General features: G+C 53.5%; 3 protein-coding genes across 4 annotated transcripts; 2 read left to right on the top strand and 1 right to left on the bottom strand.

Annotated features, from left to right (window-relative positions):
* Positions 1-1,455: 1,455 nt before the first annotated feature.
* On the bottom strand, positions 1,456-12,983 carry TRIM72 (tripartite motif containing 72). The gene is made up of 7 exons (XM_023191257.2): positions 12,782-12,983; positions 11,960-12,356; positions 7,625-7,720; positions 7,295-7,525; positions 6,191-6,213; positions 3,660-3,778; positions 1,456-2,460 (listed from the first exon to the last, which is right to left on the bottom strand). Exons 2-7 carry the CDS (start codon positions 12,347-12,349, stop codon positions 1,886-1,888), a joined length of 1,434 nt encoding a protein of 477 aa, XP_023047025.1. The 5' UTR covers positions 12,350-12,356; positions 12,782-12,983; the 3' UTR covers positions 1,456-1,885.
* On the top strand, positions 8,660-10,426 carry PYDC1 (pyrin domain containing 1). The gene is given in 4 exon segments (XM_023191067.1): positions 8,660-8,737; positions 9,574-9,649; positions 9,820-9,880; positions 10,204-10,426. Coding segments are annotated over 4 exon segments (438 nt in total).
* An 8,830-nt stretch (positions 12,984-21,813) lies between the features above and the next one.
* PYCARD (PYD and CARD domain containing) lies at positions 21,814-23,286 on the top strand. 2 transcript variants are annotated; one of them, XM_023191200.1, is made up of 3 exons: positions 21,814-22,385; positions 22,575-22,631; positions 22,930-23,286. In XM_023191200.1, the coding sequence occupies exons 1-3, from the start codon at positions 22,112-22,114 to the stop codon at positions 23,184-23,186; spliced, it is 588 nt and encodes a 195-aa protein (XP_023046968.1). In that variant the 5' UTR covers positions 21,814-22,111; the 3' UTR covers positions 23,187-23,286. The 2 variants fall into 2 exon arrangements, with proteins under 2 accessions (XP_023046968.1, XP_023046969.1); XM_023191201.2 differs by lacking the exon at positions 22,575-22,631 and having other exon boundaries at positions 21,845-22,385.
* The last annotated feature ends 2,108 nt before the right edge of the window (positions 23,287-25,394 follow it).

The raw sequence follows: 25,394 nt of genomic DNA, 5'->3' as shown, positions 1-25,394 counted from the left end.
CCTTCTCTTCCCCATGAGCAGCAGGGACCAGTGTGACCTTGGCAACAGGCTCTTTCTCTTGGCTGGCTTCCTCAACGTTCAAGATGCTCGATAAACATATCCCAGAGGCAAAGCAAGTTAAGTTGAGGGTTGTTTATTTGCCTAGAATCGGCTCTGGCAGTTTTCCAATGTCTTCTTTTTGTTGTTTTTCTGGTTTTTGTTGCGACAGGGTCTCACTATGTTGCCCAGGCTGGTCTCAAACTCCAGGCCTCAAATGATCCACTTGCCTCAATCTCCCAAAGTGTTGGGATTACAGGCATGAGTGCCCAGCCCTTAAATGTCTCTGCGTTGGTTTATGTTTATTTGTTTCCTTCCACTCCTGGTGCAAACCTTACATGTTTTTGACTGGGGAAACGTATGTTTGGACCTATGCCTCTCCTCGATCTACACTGAGAGTGAAGAGCCCAGTGGGTTGTGCACTAGGTCAGGGCTTCCCCCAGCGTCAGCACCTGTGGCCAGCAGCGTCACCTGGGAACCTGCCAGAAATGCACATTTTTGGCAGGGCATGGTGGCTCACACCTGTAATCCCAGCACTTGGAAGGCCAAGGCAGGAGAATCACTTGAGGCCAAGAGTTCAAGATCAGCCTGGGCAACATAATGAGACACCATTTCTACAAAAATTAAATTAAAAACAAAAAAATGAGCATTTCGGCCAGGCGCAGTGGCTCACGCCTGTAATCCCAGCACTTTGGGAGGCCAAGGCAGGTGAATCACTTGAGGTCAGAAGTTCGAGATCAGCTTGGCCAACATGGTGAAACCCCTACTAAAAAAAAAAAAGAAAAATAAATAGCCAGGTGTGGTGGCAGGCGTCTGTAGTCCCAGCCTCTTGGGAGACTGAGGCATGAGAATTGCTTGAACCCTGAAGGCAGAGGTTACAGTGAGCCGAGATGGCACCACTGCACTCTAGCTTTGGGTGAAAGAGCAAGACTCCGTCTCAAAAAAAGAAAGAAAGAAAGAAATGAGCATTTTTGACCTGTCCGACCTACTAAATCAGAAACTTAGCACCCTATGCTTTAACAAGTCATGGTTAAGGGCTTTAAAAAGGTGATTTTAATGCATGCCTAAGGTGGAGAACTAAGGGGAAGGCCTTTGGGTAAGGTGAGTCTGGAGTGGGGGACCCAAGGCCTAAGGAGGAGGGGAGTATGAGGCTGAAGAAGCCCCTTACTCTACAGGTTCTCAAGCTCCTCCTGTCAATCCCCCTACCTGGCCCTGGCCCTCCCTCACTTAACCTTAGTTTCTTCCTGGAATTCTCAGGGCTCCTGGTTCCCAAATTCCGATTTCCCCACTGACCTGACTCCAGATCTCCCTACCCCACTGGGTCTTGTCCCCAGCATCACCCCCACCCCCCCACCGGCAGTCCCCAGCCCATCCCACCCCCCCCCGGTGTTTTTTTTTTTTTTTTTTTTTTCTTTTTTGAGACAAAGTCTCACTCTTTTCGCCCAGGTTAGAGTGCAGTGGCGCAATGTCTGCTCACTGCAACCTCCACCTCCTGGGTTCAAGCAATTCTTTTGCCTCAGCCTCCCAAGTAGCTAGGATTACAGGCTACACCACCGCACCCAGCTAATTTTTGTATTTTTAGTAGAGAGGGGTTTCACCATGTTGCCCAGACTGGTCTTGAACTCCTTACCTCAGGTGATCCACCCGACTCCGTCTCCCAAAGTGCTGGGATTACAGGCATGAGCCACCAAGCCAGTCCTACCCCCACGGCAGTATTCTGGGAGACCCCCCAGTTCCCAGCCCCCTGGGCCCTGGCAACCCGCACCCCACCCTTCTACCTTCAGACCCAACCAAGGAGACCTAAGCTCCAACCCAGGTCCCTGCGCCCCTCCTCGACCCGTCCGGTGGCTCAGACCTCGGCGCCTTCGGACCCCACGAGCAGCAGCGGCTGGGAGTTCTTGCCCTTGTCGTGCCAGCACACGTCGAAGAAGGGGTACACGGGCCCAGGTAGGCGCTCGTGGAAGGCAAAAAGCGGCACGAGCGCGTCGGCGTCGCTGGCATCGTAGAAGGAGAGGACGCCGTCGCCGAAGCTCAGGTAGAGGCCGATGCGCGTGGGCCGCCGCTCCGGGCTGCGCAGAGCGCGCGGCTCCTTGGCCTCCACGTGAGCCTCCAGGATCTTGCCCTCACGCAGCCCCAGCAGCCACAGGCCCTGCGAGGGCACCGCGTGCAGACGCCCGCGGCGGGGGCCCTCGGCCGCGATCACGCCCAGCGCCCAGCGCGGCTTGTCGCCCACCTCCACCTCCCAGTAGTGTTCGCCCTCGGAGAGCTGCTGGTGCGCCACCACCGCCACCGCCTTGTCGAACTGGCGCGGGTCCTCCCCTGCCGGCGGCGCCTTCTGCTCCGAGCACTCGACGCGGCGGCCGGAGGAAGACACCACCAGGCTCGGGTGCGCAGAGCTCGGGTCAAAGGTCAGCTCCTCCAGCGCTGCCAGAGAGACCATGATCAGAAAACCCTAGGTTTCTGCCTCGCTGGGGCCTTCTCCCAACCAATTACAGGCCAGCTTTGTCTCCCCTAATCTTCTTGGCATCTCTGCTCACCGGCTTGGGCCACAAGATCACACCTGGCTCAACTTCAGTTTGCTCAGCTGTGAGATGAGGCCATGATTGCTTTTGCTTCCCTCTAGGGTGGCAGGCAGGCCTGCATTTTCTTCCTTTTTTTTTTTTTTTTTTTTGAGGCAGGGTCTCATTCTGTGGCCCAGGCTGGAGCACAGTGGTGCAACTTTGGCTCACTGCAACCTCCAACTCCCAGGCTCAAGCAATCCTCCCATCTGCCAAGTAGCTGGTACTACAGGCATGTGCCACCACACCTGGCTAATTTTTTTAAGTTTTTGTAGAGACAGGGGGTCTCACTATGTTGCCCAGGCTGGTCTCGAACTCCTGGGCTCAAGTGATCCTCCCACCTCGGCCTCCCAAAGTTTTGGGATTACAAGTGTGAGCCACCGAGCCCGGCCAACAGAACTAGATTGATACAAGGCATCACCATCTGAGGCCCAGACAAGGCCCAAGGCCCAAGGTCAAGGAGCCCAATCTTTACATCAACCTAGACCCAGTCTCTGAGCATTAGTTTTCTCTTGAATAAAATGAGGCTGTCTGCATTCCCACCTCCGCTGAGGCAAGGAAGGGCTACCCCAGCAATGTGTATGCCCCAGAGCTCTGTAACCTGCATCATCCAGCTCTTGCAGGGAGGAACTGAGCCCTTGGGCCTCCCCAGCCACAGGCTGCCAGAGTCACTCTCTAACCCGGGCCAGTCCCCAGGGTTCCAGGAGCTCTGCAGAGCCTCAGTCCCCAGTTGGCAGGATTTATCATCTCCACTGTCCAGAGAGCGGCAGAGACTGACCAAGGATCACACAGCAAGTCAGTGGCTCAGACCTAGGCCCCAGCGTTCTGATCTGCCAACAGCAGCAGCATCTTCGTGTCAGTCACCCACTGCAAACCCTATGCTCTCAAAGGCCCTCCTCCCAACACAGGTTAGGGGACTGCAGGGGGGAACCCCAGAGGCAAAGGGGCATTGGGTACTTCCTTCAGTGGCCTCACCAGTTGGGACTGGGAGGCCTCTCCAGGTTGGGTAGGGCCTCCCATCAACTGCCCAGTCACACACAAACCTGACTCAGTCCCTCCCGGTACCTGGCATCAGAGCCCGGAACATCTTCCTCCACACCTGGAATTTGAAGTCATCTGAGATGATTGGCAGCTGGATGTCCAGACGGGCGGGTGGGGGAGACTCTGCCAGGATCTTCTGCAGCCTGGGGGTGGGGAGGGTAAGGGGAGGCATCTGTGAGTGGGGAGGACAATGGCTGGGGGGATTCCAGGATCTCCCCACATCACACCCCTGCTTAAAACTCTTCCTACCGGCCAGGCGCGGTGGCTCAAGCCTGTAATCCCAGCACTTTGGGAGGCCGAGATGTGTGGATCACGAGGTCAGGAGATCGAGACCATCCTGGCTAACCCAGTGAAACCCTGTCTCTACTAAAAATACAAAACACTAGCCGGGGAAGGTGGCGGGCGCCTGTAGTCCCAGCTACTCGGGAGGCTGAGGCAGGAGAATGGCGTAAATCTGGGAGGCGGAGCTTACAGTGAGCTGAGATCCGGCCACTGCACTCCAGCCTGGGTGACAGAGCGAGACTCCGTCTCAAAAAAAAAAAAAAAAAAAAAACTCTTCCTTTGGAGTTTTGATTTGGGAAGATGAGAAAATTCTGGAGGTAAGCACTGATGATGGTTGTACAATGTGAATGTACTTAGCACCACTGAATTTTAAATGCACACTTAAAAATGCCTAAAATGAGCCAGGTAGAGTGTAGTCCCAGCTGCTCAAGGAGGCTGACTCAGGAGGCTCACTGGAGCTCAGAAATTTGAGTCCAGTCTGGGCAACATAGCAAGATCCTGTCTTTAAAAAAAAAAAAAAAAAAAAGGAAGCAGCTTAAAATTGTCAATTTTATGTTACATATATTTTACCACTGTTTATTGGTCTTTTTTTTTTTGAGATTGAGTCTGGCTCTATCACCCAGACTGGGGTGTAGTGGCATGATCTTGGCTCACTGCAGCCTCTGCCTCCCGAGTTCAAGCAATTCTCCTGCCTCAGCCACCCAAGTAGCTGGGATTATAGGTGTCTGCCACCATGCCTGGCTAATTTTTGTGTTTTTAGTAGAGAGGAGGTTTTGCCATGTTGGCCAGGCTGGTCTCAAACTCCTGACCTCAGATGATCCACCTGCCTCAGCCTCCCAAAGTGCTTGGATGACAGGCGTGAGCCACCACACCCGGCCCAACTACATTTTTTTTTCATCCTTCCTTTGGGATAAGGTCCAAGCTTCTCAGCTTTGCCAGTGTACACACACCTACTACCCCAGTTTCTCTTCCCTCCCACTCACCAGCCCTCTAGCTGGCTGTCCCCTCTCCCAGCAATGCCCTTCTCCCAGAAACACCCTTCTCCCAACAATGCTCTTCTCCCACACCCTTCTTCCAGCAACACCCTTCTCCCTGCAATGCCCTTCTCCCAGCAACGCCCTTCTCCCACAATGCCCTTCTCCCTGCAATGCCCTTCTCCCCACAATGCCCTTCTCCCAGCAACACCCTTCTCCCCTTAATGGCCTTTTCCCTGCAATGCCCTTCTTCTTCCAGCAATACCCTTCTCTCCGCAACGCCCTTCTCCCCGCAATGCCCTTCTCCCAGCAATGCCCTTCCCCCCACAATGCCTTCCTCCTCCCAGCAATGCCCTTCTCCCCGCAATGCCCTTCTCCCAGCAATGCCCTTCTCCTCACAATGCCCTTCTTCTCCCAGCAGTGTTCTTCTTCCAGCAATACCCTTCTCCCCGCGATGCCCTTCTCCCAGCAATGCCCTTCTCCCAGCAATACCCTTCTCCCCGCAATGCCCTTCTCCCCATAATGCCCTTCTCTCAGCAATGCCCTTCTCCCCATAATGCCCTTCTTCTCCCAGCAATGTTCTTCTCCTCACAATGTCCTTCTTCTCCCAGCAATGTTCTTCTTCCAGCAATACCCTTCTCCCCGCAATTCCCTTATCCCAGCAATGCCCTTCTCCCCGCAATGCCCTTCTACCCACAATGCCCTTACCCCACAATGCCCTTCTCCCAGCAATGCCCTTCTCCCCGCAATGCCCTTCTCCCTGCAATGCCCTTCTCCCCATAATGCCCTCCTCCCAGCAATGCCCTTCTCCTCACAATGCCCTTCTTCTTCCAGCAATGTCCTTCTCCCAGCAATGCCCTTCTTCTCCCAGCAATGCCCTTCTCCCAGCAATGTCCTTCTTCTCTCAGCAATGCCCTTCTTCTCTCAGCAATGCCCTTCTCCCTTGCAATGCCCTTCTTCTCCCAGCACTTTGCCTAGCCAACTCCTGTTCATCCCTCCAGGGCCCATCTCAAACATTCACTCCATGCCTGGCCACCGCTTTCCCTCCACAGCCACCCTGAGCACACAGTGATGCCCTTGTCCCCACCCACATGTGTCTCATGACACCAGTCTAGGAGGTCCCTGAGCAAAAGGATCCGTCCAGATCATTTCTGTCTACAACCATGTGTTCAGGCAGGGGTGGGGCAGCAGACTGAATTGCAGGTGTGCAGGCACAGTAGTGAGTGGAGAGTGAGCCGGCTGGTGTCCCTAGAAGACTGGGACAAGTCGGGCAAAGGGACAGGGCCAGGTTGCTCTCACCTGCTGGTCACCAGGCAGTATTTCTGGAAAGAGAGAAAAAGAGAATGGTGGTGAAGCCGATGTTGGGGACACTGGAGACTTTTGAGGATGGGGTAGACAACTAGGAATGCTGAGTGCAAGGTCAGGAAGAATCAGAAAAGCTCAAAGAGGTCAGATGATGTGGCTCATGCCTGCAATCTCAACATTTTGGGAGGCCAAGGCGGATGGATTGCTTGAGGCCAGGAGTTCGAGACCAGCCTGGCCAACATGGTGAAACCCATCTCTACCAAAATTACAAAAAAATTAGCTGGGCGTGGCAGCAGGCACCTGTAATCCCAGCGACTTGGGAGGCTGAGCCAGGAAAATCACTTGAAACTGGGAAGAGGAGGTTGCAGTGAGCCGAGATCATACCACTGCACTCCAGCCTGGGCAACAGAGCAAAGTCCTATCTCAAAAAAAAAAAAAAAAAGGCAGAAGAGACCTAGAACTCAAGGCCACCCCTAGCCCTGCACTTTTATGTGGATTACAAAAAAAGTATCTTCGCCTCCAAGCATCTCTGATTCCACCTGATAGAAAACTGTCCTAATAGGCCAGGTGCAGTGGCTCACACCTGTAATCCCAGCACTTTTGGAGGCCAAGGCAGGCAGATTGCTTGAGTCCAGGCATTTGAGACCAGTCTGGGCAACACAGTGAGACCCTATCTCTACTAAAAATACAAAAATTAGCCAGGCATGGTGGTAAGTGCCTATAGTCCCAGCTATGGGAGGCTGAGATTGGAGGACTGCCTGAGCCTACAAAGTCAAGGCTGCAATGAGCTATGGTCATGCCACTGCACTCCAGTCTGGGTGACAGAGTGAGACCCTGCCTTAAAAAAAAAAAAGTCCTAATAAATATATAAACTGACAAGGTCTGTGATATGAATAGTGTTCACTTAATACAATGTCCTTATGCAGTGCTCAGCCTAAACAACCATACAGCAGTCCTGAGGCCTGCCCCTCCCAGACACGTGATGCTGGCTCATCCCTGCCCATCTCTGGGCCTATCTGACAATGGGATGAGGTCTCTGGGGCCTGAGCAGTGAGGGGGCTGAGGCAAGGAGGGGACGGGGGGTCACCCGGTGCTCACCATTAGGAACTCAGTCTGTGGCTTGTCGGCCACCTCCTCCAGCACCTTCTCCATCTGCCGCAGCTGCTCCAGGTAAGAGTTCAGGCTCCCCAGCTCCCTGCGCAAGGCGACCCCTGCCTCACCCCGCACACGCTCTGCCTCACGGTCCAAGGAGCCCTCCAGTGCAGCCAGGAACACCCGCATCTTGCCCAGCTGCTCCCCCACGGCCCCCCGGAACTGACGCACTGTCTCCTGCAGGAATGGGGCAGTGATTGACGGAATAAAGGCTCTTGGCTGGAGACCCCTAGCCTGGCCCCCAGCCCCTGAGACATGGCCCTATGAAGTCCTCACCTCCACCTCCACCAGCTGATGCTCCAGCACAGCTACACTCTTCTCCTTGCGCATGCATGCCTCCTGCAGCTGCAGTTTCTGCTGTGGCAGCTGTGTCTGGGGGGCGAGGCATGGAGAAGTGATGAGGATGCCACTCACCCCAAACCCACACCTCCCAACCTAAACCTGCCTTCTGTGGCTCAACCTCAATGCCACTTTCTCCTCCAGCCATCTTCCCATCCCCAAACCCACTTACATGCCTACCAGCCCCAGCCAGTGCTACTCCTGAAGTCCGAATGCTTCCCCTGCCCCTTGCCTATTTTGGTGCGGTTTATTTATTTATTTATTTTGATGTTTTGTTTTGAGACAGGGTCTCGCTCTGGAGTCACCCTGGGGTGTCATGATCACAGCTAACTACAGCCCCAACCTCCCAGGCTTAATTGACCCTCCCACCTCAGTCTCCCAAGTCCCAAGTAGCTGGAACTATAGGCACACACCACCATGCCCAGCAAATTTTTTGATTTTTTTTTTTTTTTTTTTTGAGATGGGGTCTCTGTCTGTCACGCAGGCTGCAATGCAGTGGCACAATCTCGGCTCACGGCAACCTCCGCCTCCTGGGTTCAAGTGATTCTCCCGCTTCAGCCTCCCAAGTAGCTGGGACTAATTTTGGTGCACCACCACGCCTGGCTTAATTGTGATATTTTTAGTAGAGGCAGGGTTTCACCATGTTGGTCAGGCTGCTCTCAAACTTCTGACCTCAGGTGATCCACCCACCTCAGCCTCCCAAAGTGCTGGAATTATAGACATGAGCCACCACGCCTGGCCGTGATTTTCTAAAATGTTTTTGTAGAGACAATCTCACTATATTGCCCAGGCTAGTCTCCAACTCCTGACCTCAAGCAATCCTCCCACCTCAGGCGCCCAGCATGCTGGGATTACAGGTGTGAACCACCACACCCCCAGCCCCTTGTCTGTTTTGTTGACCCCTCCCTGGCCTTGCCTTCCCTGATCCCCTCTGCTCAGCAGTCAGCCCCATAGCCCTCACCCTTTGTGAGGATGGCAAACGCCAAAGTGGTTTGGTCTCTCCCACCAGACAGGCAGGCACAGAGCTTGGCACACAACAGACCTCAGGGGGTACGTGAAGGATATATGAAAGAAAGGCAAACTCCCCCTACGCCTGGGCTTCCTCTCTTACCTAAAAGCAGAACATCAGCCTCAGTCAGACTGTCAGCCTAACCCCCACGTCAGCCAGCCTGTACATGCATGGGCTTGGAGTGGGGGTCACAGAATTTAATTAAAATGTCCCCTGCTGGCCGGGCGTGGTGGCTCACGCCTGTAATCCCGGCACTTTGGGAGGCCGAGGCGGTTGGATCACAAGGTCATGAGTTCGAGGTCAGCCAGGCCAAGATGGTGAAACCCCATCTCTACTAAAAATACAAAAATTAGCTGGGCGCAGTGGCAGGTGCCTGTAATCCCAGCTACTCGGAAGGCTGAGGCAGGAGAATGGTTTGAACTAGGGAGGCAGAGGTTGCAGTGAGCCAAGAATGTGCCGCTGCACTCCAGCCTGGGAGACAGAGCAAGACTCCGTTTCAAAAAAAAAAAAAAAAAAATGTCCCCTGCATAGACCAACCAAACACTCTGTGGTCTAGATCTTACCCAAGACCTCAAATGCAAATAGGCAAATATAGGAGAGCTCCCAATACTCCTGCCAAAGAAAAAAAAAAATTTTTTTTTTTTGTGTGGGGGAGACAGGATTGCCTAGGCTGGAGTGCAGTGGCACAATCACAGCTCTGCATCCTCGAACTCCTAGGCTCAAGCAATCCTTTTGCTTCAGCCTCCTGAATAGCTGGCACTACAAGCATGAGCAACCATGCCAGGCTACAAAGCCACTTCTTTGCTGGAAGGTGCCTGGCCATGGAATGAGTTCCACTCCTGCCTCCATGACTTCCAACCTGTTTCCTCCTCTGCAGATTGGGAACAGCAATCCCCACCTCAACAATTTGGCGCCCCCACTTTCCCAGGGGAAACTGGGGGACCCTCTAGCCGGTGTTTGCAGAGTCCCCTCCCAGCAGGAGCCACAGGGTTGAATATGAGCTGCCAGATCAGTCTCCTCCCCGGTTCATCCCCCCGGGGCGGCGGCTCCACCTGCTGCAGGAAAGGTAGTACCTGATGGCTCCAGGCCCTCGGAGGCTCAGAGGCTCAGGGCTGAGCCATAGGAAGGAAGCGCGAGGCCGTCCTGAAGGTGCTGGAGAACCTGACCCCGGAGGAGCTCAAGAAGTTCAAGATGGGCCGGGCAGGGTGGCTCACGCCTGTAATCCCAGCACTTTGGGAGGCGAGGCCGAGGCGGGCGGATCACGAGGTCAGGAGATCCAGACCAGCCTAGCTAACACGGTGAAACCCTGTCTCTACTAAAAATACAAAAAAAAAATAGGGGGGCCTGGTGGCGGGCGCTTGTAGTCCCAGCTACTCGGGAGGATGAGGCAGGAGAATGGCTGAACACGGGAGGCGGTGGAGCTTGCAGTGAGCGGAGATCGCGCCACTGCACTCCAGTCTGGGCTACAGAGCAAGACTCAGTCTCAAAAAAAAAAAAAAAAAGAAAGAAAATAAAAGAAAGAAAAATTCAAGATGAAGCTGGGGACTGTGCCGCTGCGCGAGGGCTTTGAGCGCATCCCGCGGGGCGCACTCGGGCAGCTAGAAATCGTGGACCTCACCGACAAGCTGGTCGCCTCCTACTACGAGGACTACGCAGCCGAGCTCGTCGTGACCGTGCTGCTCCACATGGGTATGCTGGAGGAGGCGGTACAGCTGCCGCGGGCCGCGTGAGGGCCACTCTGATCTGGTACGTGATCTAGGGACCCAACCCCGCTTCCTTGCCAAGGACCCAGGCGTCGGGTCCCGCCCAGAGCCTTCCTGTTCCCCTCCTCCTTCAGGGTCCCTCCTGGGGTCCTCCCTCAGACCTCCGGTCGGCCCCTCCCGGCAGCGAAGGGCTGGGCTGCCGCGAACCCCGGTGGGCTGCATCTCGCCCCACTACCCTCTTCCAGGCTCCTGGGCTGCCTGGGGCCCTGTTCCGTTTCATGGGTTCTGTGCTCTCTTCGCAGATAAAGACCGGCAAGGTTGGGCGAGGTTGGGATGCGCTCAAAGCCCTCTCGCAGTGGCACAGTCCCCAGCTTCATCTTGAATTTCTTTCTTTCTTTTCTTTCTTAAGCACAGGTGTGCTGGGATGGGAGGGCTCCCGGGAGGAGGCTCCTGCCCTGAGCTAGGAGACCACCAGCTAGGACTGGGCTGAACTGGGCCAGGCAGGAGCTGGCGGGACTGAGAGGCTGGGCCCTGTGGAAGCCCAGGGGCCTCGAATACCAACGAAAGGACGGTGGTCTACCCCCTCTAGGAGGGGGGCCAAGGGAAGGAGTAGTGCAACGCCTGTGAAGCCAGCCCCGCGCGCGCACCAGTCGCGTAAGACGATGGCAGTGTCTCCACCTCGGGGACCAAGGACGCCTCCGTGCCTCCAGACCCCGCCTCCTCCAGCCCCTGCACCTGTCATTTCTTCTAAATGTGTGCTTTTGCCACACGTATGACACGCACTAGCCAGTGTGCGTGGGTCTCTATTTGCCTCTGTCTGGGTGTCTGTCTGGGTGTCTGCTGGGTACCTCGGGACGCACACAACCACATGTGGGCTCCCAAGGCGTTCGGGACTTCCAGCTCCACACAGAAAAACATCCTGGACGGGGCTCTCGGTGCCACCCTCGGTCCGCGCACGCAAGTGCAGATCCCGGCTGCCTGGCCCTTCCAGTCTCCCTTTTGGTGAGGCCCCGCCTGGAGACCGTGAGGCCAGCCAAAGTTCCGAAGTTTCAGGGGTGCGTGGGCCTCCGCTGAGCACAACAGGACAGCCCTGCCCCGGCCGCCTGGCTCTGCCCCGAACGCCGCGCCTCCAGTCCAAAGTGGGCCAGCGCAGCGCAGGGAGCCTGCCCGACCGGCCCACCTGGTGCAGGAATGAGCTCGTGGGCCGTAGGGGCTGGTCAGTCGCTGCTCCGCCTGGTTCCGCCCCGCCCATCAGACCATCCCTGGGGCTCCGCCCGCCCATCTCCAGGTCCCTCTGGAGGCTAAGGCTGGGAACCTAGGTTTGCTCAGCGCCCTTCTCGCCAGTCTCCGTCCCTGCGCGGCTTTCCTCTGTCAGCCCCGCCTTCAGCTCCTCAGACACTCTTTCCTGGCTGCTTCGCCCCGCCCCTGAACCCCGCAACTCCAGGTGCTCCTGAGCCTCTTTAGAGACTCAGAATCCAAATCAGTACAGCAAACTCCCCATCGGCCAGGCCCCGCGCCGCCGAACAACCCCTCCGACCCCGATGCGCTCGGATCCCGCACCTTGAGGCGTGCGTGGGCCTCGGCAGCGGGCAGGAGGCGATGACCGCGGTGCGAGCCGAGTGAGGCGCACACTCCGCACACCAGCGCGCGGTCCTGCTCACAGTAGATGCTCAGCGGGTCCAAGTGCTCCTCGCAGTGGCCCTGCGGCACCTGGGCCAGCCCCTCCACCAGGCGCGCCAGCTGCAGGTTGGTGCTGAGTGCCTGCGGCCGCGTGGGGGCCTGGCAGCAGGGGCAGAGAACGGTGCCATCCGCCGCCGGCTCCCCGGCCACGCGGCCCAGGCAGGCGCGACAGAAACTGTGGCCGCACTCGGCTGTCACGGGCGCGTCGAACAGCTGCAGGCACAGCGGGCAGGACAGCTCCTGGTGCAGGAGGCCGGGCGCAGCCGACATGGCGGGCCTGGGTGGAGGAGGAGTCGGTTAGGGGGACCTGCTGCGCCGCGCTCCCGGCCCAGCCCTAGCCCAGGCCGGGTCCGCCGCGCCGCAGGGAGAAGCCCCAGCCTGTAAAGACCTCACATCCTATACTGGATGGGGCTCTGACGGTCAAGGGGGAAGAGGAACTCGGTCTCAGTCCCAAAAGCAGCCTCCACTGCAATTCTCAGCTCCAGCCCTAAACATATGCGCTATCGGTCAACCCCAGTTCCTGAACACAAGCCCATGTCCTAGCCCACTGTCCTTGCGCTCGCCTTAGCCCCAGGCCTCAGCCTCTGACCTCAGCCCTGGCCCCAAATTCTCCAGAGCCCCCACTTCGAGACTTCCCTCCCCTACTTTACCAAGATCTCCAGCCCTCTCCTCCCCTCCCCCGCTCCAGCCCACGGGACTCACAGGTCTGGTTGGAGATCTTAGGCTGAAAGAGACTGGAAGGAGGACCGGTCAGGGTCGAGCCTAGCTGGACTGAGGTCAGGGCTGTGTCCAAAGATCTGAGACTAGCAGCAGGCTCCAAGCAAGGACAGAGACTCACAGGGGAAGCTGGCAGTGGACACCACGCGTGATGGGCACACAGTGCTCAGTGGAAGACCCTCCCAGACTGAGCCATGGCTCCAGGACTATATTTAGCTGCCCTGCCCAATCCCTCCTATCACTTCCGGAAACCGTTCTAAAAGTGAGGGCTGAGTAGTCCCAGCGCACGCATCACATGCCAGGGCCACCTGTCTTGGCCCATCCACTGTTCTCTCCCCAGCCAGCCTGTAACCAGAGCTCAGAGCCAGCAGGGAGACAAGACCTTTCTCACCATAGATAAGACAGAAAATTGAGGGGGGAATCTCCCCTTTCTCCCCCAACTCCCACCTCCACACTCTCCAGCTCCTTCCTCCTTGCTGGCAGCCCCTCCCCAGCCTGTCTGTCGCCCATTCATTCTTCGAGCTTATGGCTGACCAAGGCCACCCTGGCAGGATTATCCCACCTGCAGGAGGGCAGGACCTCACCCCGCTCTGAAGTGTTTTCTTCCTCCAGAGGTGAGGGGAGGGTCTTTTCCAAGTTGGTCTCTCTGGTACACCCAGGACAAGCCCTGGGGCAAAGTAGGCCTCTCTAAATGCTTGGAGAATTAATGACAGAGAGAGATTGAATAAATGAATGAACTGAACCCAGAGCCTGCAGCCCAGAACTCAATTCTGCCCTGGTTCCTGTATGTGTATCTTTCAAATCTTAGCTGAAATTTCATTTAAGTGGCGCTGGGATAACTGGCTAGCCATATGCAAGAGAATGAAACTGGACCCCTGCCTTTCACCATATAAAAAATTAACTCAAGATGGGTTAAAGACTTAAATGTAAGACTTCAAACCATAAAAATTGTAGAAGAAACCCCCGGAGAAATACCATTCTGGATATCAGCCTTGGTAAAGCATTCGTGACTAAGTCCTCAAAAGCAACAAAAACAAAAATTGTTAAGTGGGACCTCATTAAACTAAAGAGCTTCTTCACAGCAAAAGCAAAAGCAACTATCAACAAACAGACAACTGAAGAATGGAAGAAAATATTCACAAACTATGCATCCAACAAAGATCTACTATCCAGAATATATAAGGAAACTAAACATTTCAACAAACAGAAAACAACTCCATTAAAAAGTTGGCAAGGGCCAGGTGCGGTGGCTCACACCTGTAATCCCAGCATTTTGGGGGGTCCAGGCGGGTGGAACACTTGAAGTCAGGAGTTTGAGACCAATCTGGCCAACATGGTGAAACCTCGTCTCTATGAAAAATACAAAATTTAGCCAGGTGTGGTGACAGGTGTCTGTAATCCCAGCTACTTGGGACGCTGAGGCAGGAGAATCGCTTGAACCGGGAGGCAGAGGTTGCAGTGAACAGAGATCGCACCATTGCCCTCCAGCCTGGGTGACAAGAGTGAAACTCCGTCTCGCAGAGGTTGCAGTGAGCCAAGATCATACCATTGCACTCCAGCCTGGGCAACAAGAGCTAAACTCTGTCTCAAAAAAAAAAAATCAATACATATTTAAAAACAAAAAAAGAAAGAAAGAAAGAAAAGAAATTTCATCTAGAATAAAAACCAAAGTGCTAACTGTGGCCCACAGAGCCCTATCTGCTATGACCCCATTAATCACTCTGACCCATTTATCACCCCTTTCCCCGTTGATCACTCGCATCAGGGACTTTTCAATTAAGTTCCCCTCTGCCTGGAACACTCTCCAACCCAAGTACTGCATGGCTTCCTCTTTTTCCTCCCTCAGACTTTGCTCAATATCACCTTTCCAGCAAGTCCTCTCCCAATTCCCTGATTTTAAATCCCCTATCTCCTCAACATCTCACGGCCTGGCTTTCTTTTTCTCCGTAATATTTATCACCATTCTACTTCTTTGCTGGTTTCTTGTCTGTCTCTTCCTACAGAATAGAAATTGTGTTTACTGCTTGTCTCCAGCTTAGACTAAAGTGTGTGACACACATTAGGCGCTCTACAGACACTAGGTGAATGAATAAACATGCAAGTCCCTCGCATTTGGTCTCTCCATCTTTCTCTTAGCTTCCCTCAAACCTTTCCCTTGTTTTACTCTTTCTTATCTCAACTGCTCTCTCTCTCAGAATGAATTTTTGTTTCTGTTTCATTTTCTTAATCTCCCCTTTGGACTCTCCCTTTGCCTTGTCTCTTAGGTTCTTAATTTTTTCTTTTTCTTTTTCTTTTTTTTCTTCTTTTTTTTTTTTTTTTTTTTTGAGACGGAATCTCACTCTGTCACCCAAGCTGGAGTGCAGTGGCATGATCTCAGCTCGCTGCAACCTCCACTTCCCAGGTTCAAGCAATTCTCCTGCCTCAGCCTCCCAAGTAGCTGAGATTTTAGGCACGCTCCATCACGCCCAGCTAATTTTTGTATTTTTAGTAGAGACGGGGTTTCACCATTTCGCCCAGGCTGGTCTCGAACTTCTGACCTCAGGTGATCCACCCACCTCAGCCTCCCAAAGTGCTGGGATTCCAGGCATGAGCCACTGCACCCAGCTGCTCATTCCTTCTTGCATGTTGCATGGTGACAGCACAAACTTCTGCTGGTCTGCTTAGGAAGGTAGCTACTTCAGGCTGCCTGACACCTTGTTTAACCTAGGCCCTCATTCAGGCTGTAACCATTTGGTTCTTTTAGGAGGAGAAAAGTTCTATTATTCTTCCGGATAAGAGCAATTACCTGTGTAAATGACTGCAGATTCTCGGGGTATGTGAAAAGTCTCAGGAAGCTAGCACTTTTTTTTTTTTTTTTGAGATGGAGTCTCGCTTTGTGCCCCAGGCTGGAGTGCAGTGGCAAGATCTCGGCTCACTGCAAGCTCCGCCTCCCGAGTTCACGCCATTCTCCCACCTCTGCCTCCCGAGTAGCTGGGACTACAGGCACCTGCCACCACACCCAGCTAATTTTTTGTATTTTTAGTAGAGATGGGGTTTCACCATGTTGGCCAGGATGGTCTCAATCTCCTAGCTTCATGATCCGCCTGCCTCAGCTTCCCAAAGTGCTGGGATTACGGGCGTGAGCCACCGCACCAGCCAAAGCTGGCGCTCTTTACCGGCACACTGAGAAATCCAGGGGAGTTTTGTGTCCCCACCTTCTTTGTCCTTAAGTCTCTGAGGTCTCACGGTGTCACCCAGGCTGGAGTGCAATGGCGCAATCATAGCTCACTACAGCCTCGATCTCCCAGGCTCAAGTGATCCTCCCACCTCAGCCTCCCAAGTAACGGGGACCACAGGCGTTCGCTGCCATGCCTGGCTAAAAGCCCCTGGTTTCTTCCATTCTTGATGGCTCAGACTCAGCCTTATATTAGCAATAGGAAGAGGGTTTGAAAGAGGGTATATCTGGAGCTGGTCTCTGAAACCACAAGCTGCTCAGGCTAAAAAACTCAACTTCCAGAACCTAAATCTCATCCGGAGTTTCCATCATGGCCAAGTTGGGGCTGAAGGTCCTGCTGTCAGGTGTCCAACACAGGTGGGTGATAGTCAACTCAATCCCTCCCTGCAGATAGGCAAGGACTGACCTCTGATCCATGGAAAGAACATTGATTGTCCTAAGCAGACTGAGAACAAGAACAGGCAAGAAGCCACGTGCAAGGAAGGAGGGCGTGGTGAACCAGTGTAGCTGGCCTTACGAGGTCACTCAGACCTAAAGAGCTCGCTAGGGACAGATTTCAGCTTGTGCTAAGGGAAAGCTTCCCAACAGCTTAAGCAATGAGTGCCTTGGAAGGTGAGAGCTCCTGGTTATTGGATACATGCAGAGACAGGCCAGAAAGCCCCAGTCAGGGCTGCTACAGAAGCAAGTCCTGAATGCTGACTTCACGAGCTCATGCTGGGCACTCCCAGGGAAAATCACCTGTCTCTCTGGGCCTCAGCACCTTCAGTTACAATATAAGGATAAATAACACCATTCTGGCCGGGTGTGGTGGCTCACACCTGTAATCCCAGCACTTTGGGAGGCCAAGGTGGGAAGATCACTTGAGTCCAGAAATTCGAGACCAACCTGGGCAACACAGCAAGACCCCCGTCTCTACCAAAAACAAACAAACAAACAAAACAGTATGGTGGCTCATGCCTGTAGTCCCATAATCCCGGCTACTCCAAAGGTTGAGCCAGGAGAATTGCTTGAACCCTGTCTCAAAAAGAAAAGAAAAAAAAAACCAACCCGTAGAGTTGTCATGAGGATTAAACTAAAAAATATGCCACATAGCCTGGGTGCAGTGGCTCACACCTGTAATCCCAGCTGTTTGGGAGGCCAAGGTGGGTGGATCACTTGAGGTCAGGAGTTCAAGACCAGCCTGACCAACATGGTCTACTTCTTTCTTTAGTAGAGACAGAAACCCTGTCTCTACTAAAATTACAAAATTAGCTGGACATGGTGGCTGGTGCCTGTAATCCCAGCTACTTGGGAGGCTGAGGCAGGAGAATTGCTTGAACTCAGGAGGCGGAGGTTGCAGGGAACTGAGATCGAGACATTGCACTCCATCCTGGGCAACAAGAATGAAACTCAGTCTCAAAACAACAACAACAACAAAAACCAGAAGACAGAAAGAAAAAGAAAAAATGTATATGCCACATAAACAGGGACAGTGTGCTGGCACCCAAGCGTGCAGTGACTGCCACTACCAGGTTCCAATCCTGACTAGAATTTCCTTGTTGTGTGACCTTGGGCAAGTCGCTTAACCTGATTTTCTCACCTATAAAATGAGAATCGTGTAAGGATTAGTATCAAGACTACGGATTTCTGTAAAGATGCAACAAGTAAATTGTTTTGTTTCTTGTTTGTTTGTTTTTTGAGATGGAGTCACTCTGTCACCTCAGCTCACTGCAATCTCTGCCTCCCAAGTTCAAGTGATTATTCCACCTCAGCCTCCCAAAGTGCTAGGATTACAGGCACACACCACCACGCCCAGCTAATTTTTGTGTTTTAGTAGTGATGGGGTTTAGCCATATTGCCCAGGCTGGTCTCAAAATCCCAAGCTCAGGCAATCCACCCACCTTGGCCACCCAAAGTGCTAGGATTGCAGGTGTGAGCCACCACACCCAGCTATTTTATTTTGTTTTGAAACAGAGTCTCACTCTTGTCTCAGAGGCTGGAGTATAGTGCTTGAACCGCCTCCCGGGTTCAAGCAATTCTCCTGCCTCAGCCTCCCGAGTAGCTGGGATTACAAGCACCCGCCAACACACCCAGCTAATTTTTGTGTTTTCAGTAGATACAAGGTTTCACCCTATTGGCCAGGCTGGTCTCAAACTCCTGACCTCAGGTGATCCGCCCGCCTCAGCCTCCCAAAGTGCTGGGATTGCAGGTGTGAGCCACTGCACAAGCTCTTCACAATTCTGAACTCATTGCAGCCTCATAACAATGCTTTCACTATCCTACAGGGAGGCCATGGGGCACAGGGGCTAAGTGACTTGCCCAATGTCCTGGCAGTCTGTGGTCCTTCTTGCCCCAGGAGAAGCAATCTGACTCCAGCAATCAAGGAATTACTTTGTTGTGGGGGTGGGGGTCACACCCAGGAAGCAGGCATCCTAATTCCACCAACTGCTTTGGCTCCTGTCCAGGGGGGCAAGGGTAAGCCTGGGCTGAGAACTGGAGGCTCTTTCCTGCCACGGGGGGAGGGTCAGACCGGGCACGGTGGTTCACGTATGTAATCCCGGCACTTTGGGAGGCCGAGGCGGGAAGATTGCTTGAGCCCAGGAGTTCGAGACCAGCCTGGGCAACATGGTGAAATCCCATCTCTAAAAAAAGATACAAAAATTAGCCAGGCATGGTGGCACATGCCTACGGTCCCAGCTGCTTGGGAGGCAGAAATGGGAGGATCGCTTGGGCTTGGGAGATTGAGGCTACAGTGAGCTGAGAGGGTGCCATTACACTCCAGGCTGGGCAACAGAGCCTGACCCTGTCTCAAAAACAAGAGCAACAAAAGAATTTGCAGTCAGCTCACAGAGCACATGCACCTGCCAAAAGATGTCACTTGTTCTCACCGAGCTCCGACCTGAAACTGCTACAGGAGGGACGCTTCCAGTTATCCGAGAGAAACGGCTGCATTTCCCCAGTCCCTTGTTCCTTGCCTCCCTGTGACATCTCACCGAAGTGCTAATCCTTGCTCTGAAGTGATGTCAGGTGACAGTCACGGCCAGGAGCTTCCCTCTCTCCATCTGAATGTGTGTGTCAGTAGGACGTAACAGGGGTCAGATCCCAGGGCCAAGCTGGGCCCCAAAGGAAGGACCCTGGGTGGTGATGCTCAGAAACAAGGAGAGCTTCACCTCACAGGAACTCACATGCTCACCTCCCTCTCTACCAAGAAGCTGGGTGTGAGGAGGAGAGAAGCATCACCCACACACACGCACACACATACACACATACACACACTCCTGTGGGTGCATTTTCCTGCAGCCCCAAAGGTTCCATTGAAAGGCATCACATTTGTTTTACCTAAAGCAAAGCCCACCCCATCCAAACAAGGGCTCCAGAGATGCAGGCAGGAGGCTACATGGCAAAGGGGCCCCCTGCTCTGTGTTGTAGGGATTGAATCAGGCAATCATTTTTAAATGTATCAAACACCCAAAGCTCTTCCAATTCTACCAAAGTGAAAAGAGCAGGTTTCGATGATTCTAGATTCTAGGATTCTTGTGTCATTCTACAACGGCTTATCAAGGTTGGGTCTGTGCCAAGCTCTGTGCTGGAATGTGACCTTGGACAAGCCCTTCCACCTCTCTGAACCTATCTTCTCATTTACAAAGTGGGGCCACAATTCCCTATCTCAGAGGGATTGCTATAAGGCTTAGAAATAATGCACGTGGGCTGGGCATGATGGCTCACGCTGGTAATTCCAGTACCTGGGGGGGGGCCAAGGCTGGCAAGATTACTTGAGCCAAGGGGTTCGAGACCAGTCTGGGCAACATGCCAAAACCCCGTCTCTATTAAAAATACAAAAGGTAGCTGGGCATGATGGCTCACACCTGTCATCCCAGTTACTCAGGAGGCTGAAGCACAAGAATCGCTTGAACCCATGAGGCAGAGGTTGCAGTAAGGTGACACTGCACCACCGCACTCCAGCCTGGGTGACAGAGCAAGATTCTGTCTAAATATATATATATTACAAAAATTGGCTGGGCATCATGGCATGCACCTGTAGTATCAGCTATTTGGGAGGCTGAGATGGGAGGATCATTTAAGCCCAGGAGGTCAAGGCTGTAGTGAGCTATGATCATGCCATTGCATTCCAGCCTGGACAACAGACTGAGACCCTGTCTCAAAAAAAAAAAAAAAAAAAAGAAGAAAAAAAGAAAGGAAGGAAGGAGGAAGGAAGGAGGGGAGGGGGGGAGGGAGGGAAGGAGGGAGGGAGGAAAAGATGGCTTACAGGCGCCCGCCACCACACCCAGCTATTTCCAGGTACATTCTTGACGCTAGGGATTCAGCAAAGAACAAGACAGTTAAGGTCTCTGATGCTCACAGGGCTCACATTTTAGAGAGGGATTAATGTCCAATAAGTAAATAAATGTATAATATGTCAGGTTCATATGACTATAAGGAACAGTGATTGTTACAACCCAGATGAGAGGGAAAAATAAAGGATTCCAAATACCCCACCCTGGGAAGTAGAGTCAGGATTCAAACGAACTGTATCGCTTCAAGTTCATGGTCTTTAATCTCCTGGAGGCTGCCTCTCTTTGAAGAGCTTGTGTATAAGGCATAACTTGCAGTTACTGGTATCCTCCCTTGAGCCACAAGGTCCATTCATTCATTATTCATTCTGGAACCATTTATTGAGCACCTACTATTTGTCAAGCACTGTTCTGGATGCTGAGGAGATAACAATGATCTGGACAGGCATGATTTACAGACTGGCAGGGAGAAGTGGTTTTAAACAAGTGCACAGGATTCATTACACTTGCCATGAGAGCTACAGATACGTAGCACATGTTATGAACTAGCCTGGGAAAAGCTCTAAGCCTGGTCTCCCAGAGGAAGTGACATTTAACTTGAGGCCTAAAGTTTCTCAGGCAAAGAGGGAAGAGATTTCAAGGCTGAGGGAACAGCACATGCAAAGGCTTGGAGAGGTAAGAGGCTGGCACGCTTGAGAAACTGAGAGACCAGCATGGCCACAGCTCAGAGATGGAGGGAAAGCAGGGCGTGGGGTAAGACAAGGCCAGGAAGGCCCACAGAGGTCAGACCAGCAGACCTCCCCAGCCACGTTAGGAACAAATTGAGGGTGGGCCACCATGCCTGGTGCCCATAATCTCAGTATTTTGGGAGGTGAAGCAGGAGGATCGCTTGAGCCCAGGAGTTCAAAGCTGCAGGGAGCAATGGTGGCACCACTGCATTCCAGCCTGGGCAACACAGTGAGATGCTGTCTCTAAAAGAAAAGAGAAAAAAAAAGGAAGAATTTTTGGCACAGCGCAGGTTCCAATGCTATCCCAAGCCCCTGGGCCCAGAGTGGCTGACTCTCTACCCAGGATGCTCCCTCCAGTTGAGAATGTTCTCAACCAATAGCTGTTGTCATCACTTCCCAAGAAATTCAGCTCTTGGGATCAAATTCTGGCTCCCCTAGGAAGCATCTGGCAAGGTTTCGGGAGCCATGGGGTCGGCCATGTTATGCTGGAATCTTTATAAGCACCTGAGGGTTATCATCCCCGTGTGGTAGAAAATGAAACTGAAGCTCAAGAGAGATTTGCACTCCCTTTTTTACACCTCATTTTTCTCCAGCATGTGGAATTGAGGGAGCTTCATGCTTCTAGCTGTCATGATTCCAAGATTCTATAACATGTGGGAGAGGATCCTAAGGTTCGGGGAGCCGCAGAGGTTTCGGGGGTTCTAGAAATACGAGATCCTAAGCCTAGGTGCTCCAATAAACCCAGTGAGAGCAAGCCCAGGTTTCTGGTCTGTACCCGCTGGTGCAAGCCCAGAGACAAGCAGGCGCCACCAATGAGCCTCTCTGCGGGTCCCCTCCCGGGTCCCACCTCACAGGCCAGCTGGAGGGCGCGATCCTGACGTCCCCCAACGGCCTGGGGCCCCAATCCAGAGGCCTGGGTGGGCGGGGACCAAGGGCGTAGTCAGGGAGTGCATTTTGCTGGAGGGCAACGGACCGGGGCGGGGAGTCGGGAGACCGGAGTGGGAGGAAGGCGGGGAGTCCAGATTCCGCCCCAGAGCTGACTTCCTCCTGGTCGGCTGCAGCAGCCGGGTGAGCGGCGGCAGCGGCCGGGGATCCCGGAGCCATGGGGCGCGCGCGCGATGCCATCCTGGATGCGCTGGAGAACCTGACAGCCGAGGAGCTCAAAAAGTTCAAGCTGAAGCTGCTGTCGGTGCCGCTGCGCGAGGGCTACGGGCGCATCCCAAGGGGCGCGCTGCTGTCCATGGACGCCTTGGACCTCACGGACAAGCTGGTCAGCTTCTACCTGGAGACCTACGGCGCCGAGCTCACCGCTAACGTGCTGCGCGACATGGGCATGCAGGAGATGGCCGGGCAGCTGCAGGCGGCCACGCACCAGGGTAAGCCGCCCCGATTCCCCTCCACCCACACCAGCACTTAACCCTCGGGCTCTTCCGCTTTCTGTTCCTCCTACCCCTAAACAAAACTCCTCTACCGGAAAAAAGACTCCCCGCGCTCGGCCTCCCGACCGAGAGGACCCCGCCCCACGGCGGGAAGGGAAGGGGACCACTTGGCTCATATCCTTTCAGGCTCTGGAGCTGCGCCAGCTGGGATCCAGGCCCCTCCTCAGTCGGCAGCCAAGCTAGGTGAGGCCTCCACAGCCAGCCCGGCCCCACTGTACTGCCGCACAGCCTGCATCTGTGCTCCCGCAACTAGGGCAGGGCAGGGCATGGCTTGGCAACCCTGCGCACCCCACCCACCAGCCCACACCCTGCCGGGGAAGGGAGACAATATTACCCTCATCCCACTGCATGTGGGGTCCTCTTGGGCCGCCCCGTAAAGCTCTGGCCCCTAGGCTTACAGAGAAATTCCTGAAGAACTCAAGTTCAGCAGGGACAGGCCCCACACCCTGGCTGCTGGCTCATGTTCTCCTCCCACCCCCAGGCCTGCACTTTATAGACCAGCACCGGGCTGCGCTTATCACGAGGGTCACAGACGTTGAGGGGCTGCTGGATGCCTTGTACGGGAAGGTCCTGAAGGATGAGCAGTACCAGGAAGTGCGGGCCCAGTCCACCAACCCAAGCAAGATGCGGAAGCTCTTCAGCTTCACGCCAGCCTGGAACTGGACCTGCAAGGACTTGCTCCTCCAGGCCCTAAGGGAGACCCAGTCCTACCTGGTGGAGGACCTGGAGCGGAGCTGAGGCTCTTTCCCAGCAACACTCCAGTCAGCCACTGGCAATCCCAACAAACTCATCCTGCATCTGATGTTTTTATACACAATACATGAAAAGCCAGCTTGAACTTGTGTGTTTTCCTGCTTCTAGCTTGCTGGCATGTGCAGAGCTCAGCTATGCTTCAGAGGCCGCCCAGCCTCCAGCTCCATGTCCCTTATGCCTCCTGCACCCCAAATGCTTCCTCCATCCTTCCTGGTATGGCCATGGACTATCCCTCCTCATTCACCAGGTGGTGCTCCTTCAGTGCTCCCCTAAAGGGTCTAACCTTGCCATTATAGATAACAGCCTGTGGCCCAGTTCCAAAGGTTAAAAGAGGAATGTACCAAAGGGCACAAACTGTGGTGGGCAGCTCTGTCTAAAGCATTTAGAAACACACTAGTCTTCATGGCTCCCCTACATTCCACATTTTCCACAGGAGAAAAATGCAAAATTAGAGAAATTTTCAGGGGGAGACACATTAGAGCATTATCTAAACATAGGACAGAAGAGCACAAGTCACCAAATTGCTCGAGGGCTCCTTCTGGCCCTGGCTCTAACAGGCTTAAACACCCCCTCTGCCCCACCCCATCCCGTGGGGGTAAGGCTGATAGGTTACACTTTGCTCAAAAAACATGCCAACCACCAAAGCAAATTTTCAGGAAATGAGTTGTGGTAGCTGCCTCTTTTCTTGATGCAATTTTTTGGAGGGTTATTATTTATTCATTCATTTGAAAGGAACATTTAAAAAAAAATTTTTTTTGAGATGGAATCTCGCTGTGTCACCCAGACTGGAGTACAGTGGCGTGACCTCAGCTCACTGCAACCTCCCTCTCAGGTTCAAGCTATTCTCATGCCTCAGCCAGTCAAGTAACTGGGATTACAGGTGCTTGCCACCACACCCGGTTAATTTTTGCATTTTTAGTAGAAACAGGATTTTGCTACGTTGCCCAGGCTGGTCTCAAACGCCTGGCCTCCCTCAAGTGATCCATCCACCTCAGCCACCCAAAGTGCTGGGATTACATGTGCGAGCCAGTGCGCCGCCTTCTTGATGCAATTTTTGCCTACAAAGGGAAAGATGAGTCTCTCACTCCAGGAAACTTGGTCTTTCCAGAGGCTGTTTGGGAAAGCAGGAATCTAGGGCTACTTCTGAGTACACTTTACAAGCAATCCTTTCTGGCCTTGAAGAGGGAAGATTTGCAAAGCAATGGGCAGATACCAAGGAGGCCCTGGATCCTATCCTTAGGAATCACCAACCACTTTCCAACCTCACTGCCGCACCAGCCTTATCTCTAATTACATCTTATCTGCAACACTTCCTACCTTGTCCTCCCTGCCTCTAGCTCCAAGAGCCTGAGAAATCCAAACTGATCATGGGAACAGACTCTTTTTTTTTTTTTTTTTTTTTGAGACGGAGTCTCGCTCTGTGGCCCAGGCTGGCGTGCAGTGGCTAGATCTCAGCTCACTGCAAGCTCCGCCCCCCGGGTTTACGCCATTCTCCTGACTCAGCCTCCCGAGTAGCTGGGACTACAGGCGCCCGCCACCTCGCCCGGCTAGTTTTTTGTATTTTTTTTTAGTAGAGATGGGGTTTCACCGTGTTAGCCAGGATGGTCTTGATCTCCTGACCTCGTGATCCGCCCGTCTTGGCCTCCCAAAGTGCTGGGATTACAGGCTTGAGCCACCGCGCCCGGCCGGGAACAGACTCTTTTTTTGAGACAGGATCTCATCTGTTGCTCTGGCTGGAGTGCAGTGGTGTGATCATAATTCACTGCAGCCTCAAATCCCTGGGTTCAAGCAACCTTCCAGCCTCAGCCTCCTGAATAGCTGGGACTACAGGTGCACACCACCATGACCAGCTGACTGTCATTTTTAACAGGACACCTAAACTCTCCTCCTAACCTGGCGCTTAACCCCATGCAACGTCTCCTCTCCTCACATACCCACGATCCCACCACTATCTGCTCACACCCGGTGCCCTAGCACATGCTGACCCCTTTATCTCTGGACACGGTGACATCTTCTACGTGCCCCAGACTGCCCATACGCATGCATTCCTCTGGGTTTTAGAGGCTTTTCCCAGTGTCTCTGTGGCAATGCAAACCATGTGCTGGTCTACCTTCACAGAAGACTCCACCACTCCCCCGCTTAAATGGACGCTTAAAAGGAGACATCTTTTCTTTTTTTTTTTTTTTTTTTTTT

This window comes from Piliocolobus tephrosceles, chromosome 17 (assembly GCF_002776525.5).
Source record: "Piliocolobus tephrosceles isolate RC106 chromosome 17, ASM277652v3, whole genome shotgun sequence".
NCBI classification, from domain to species: Eukaryota; Metazoa; Chordata; class Mammalia; order Primates; family Cercopithecidae; genus Piliocolobus; species Piliocolobus tephrosceles.
This window is presented reverse-complemented; position numbering and strand designations above follow the sequence as displayed.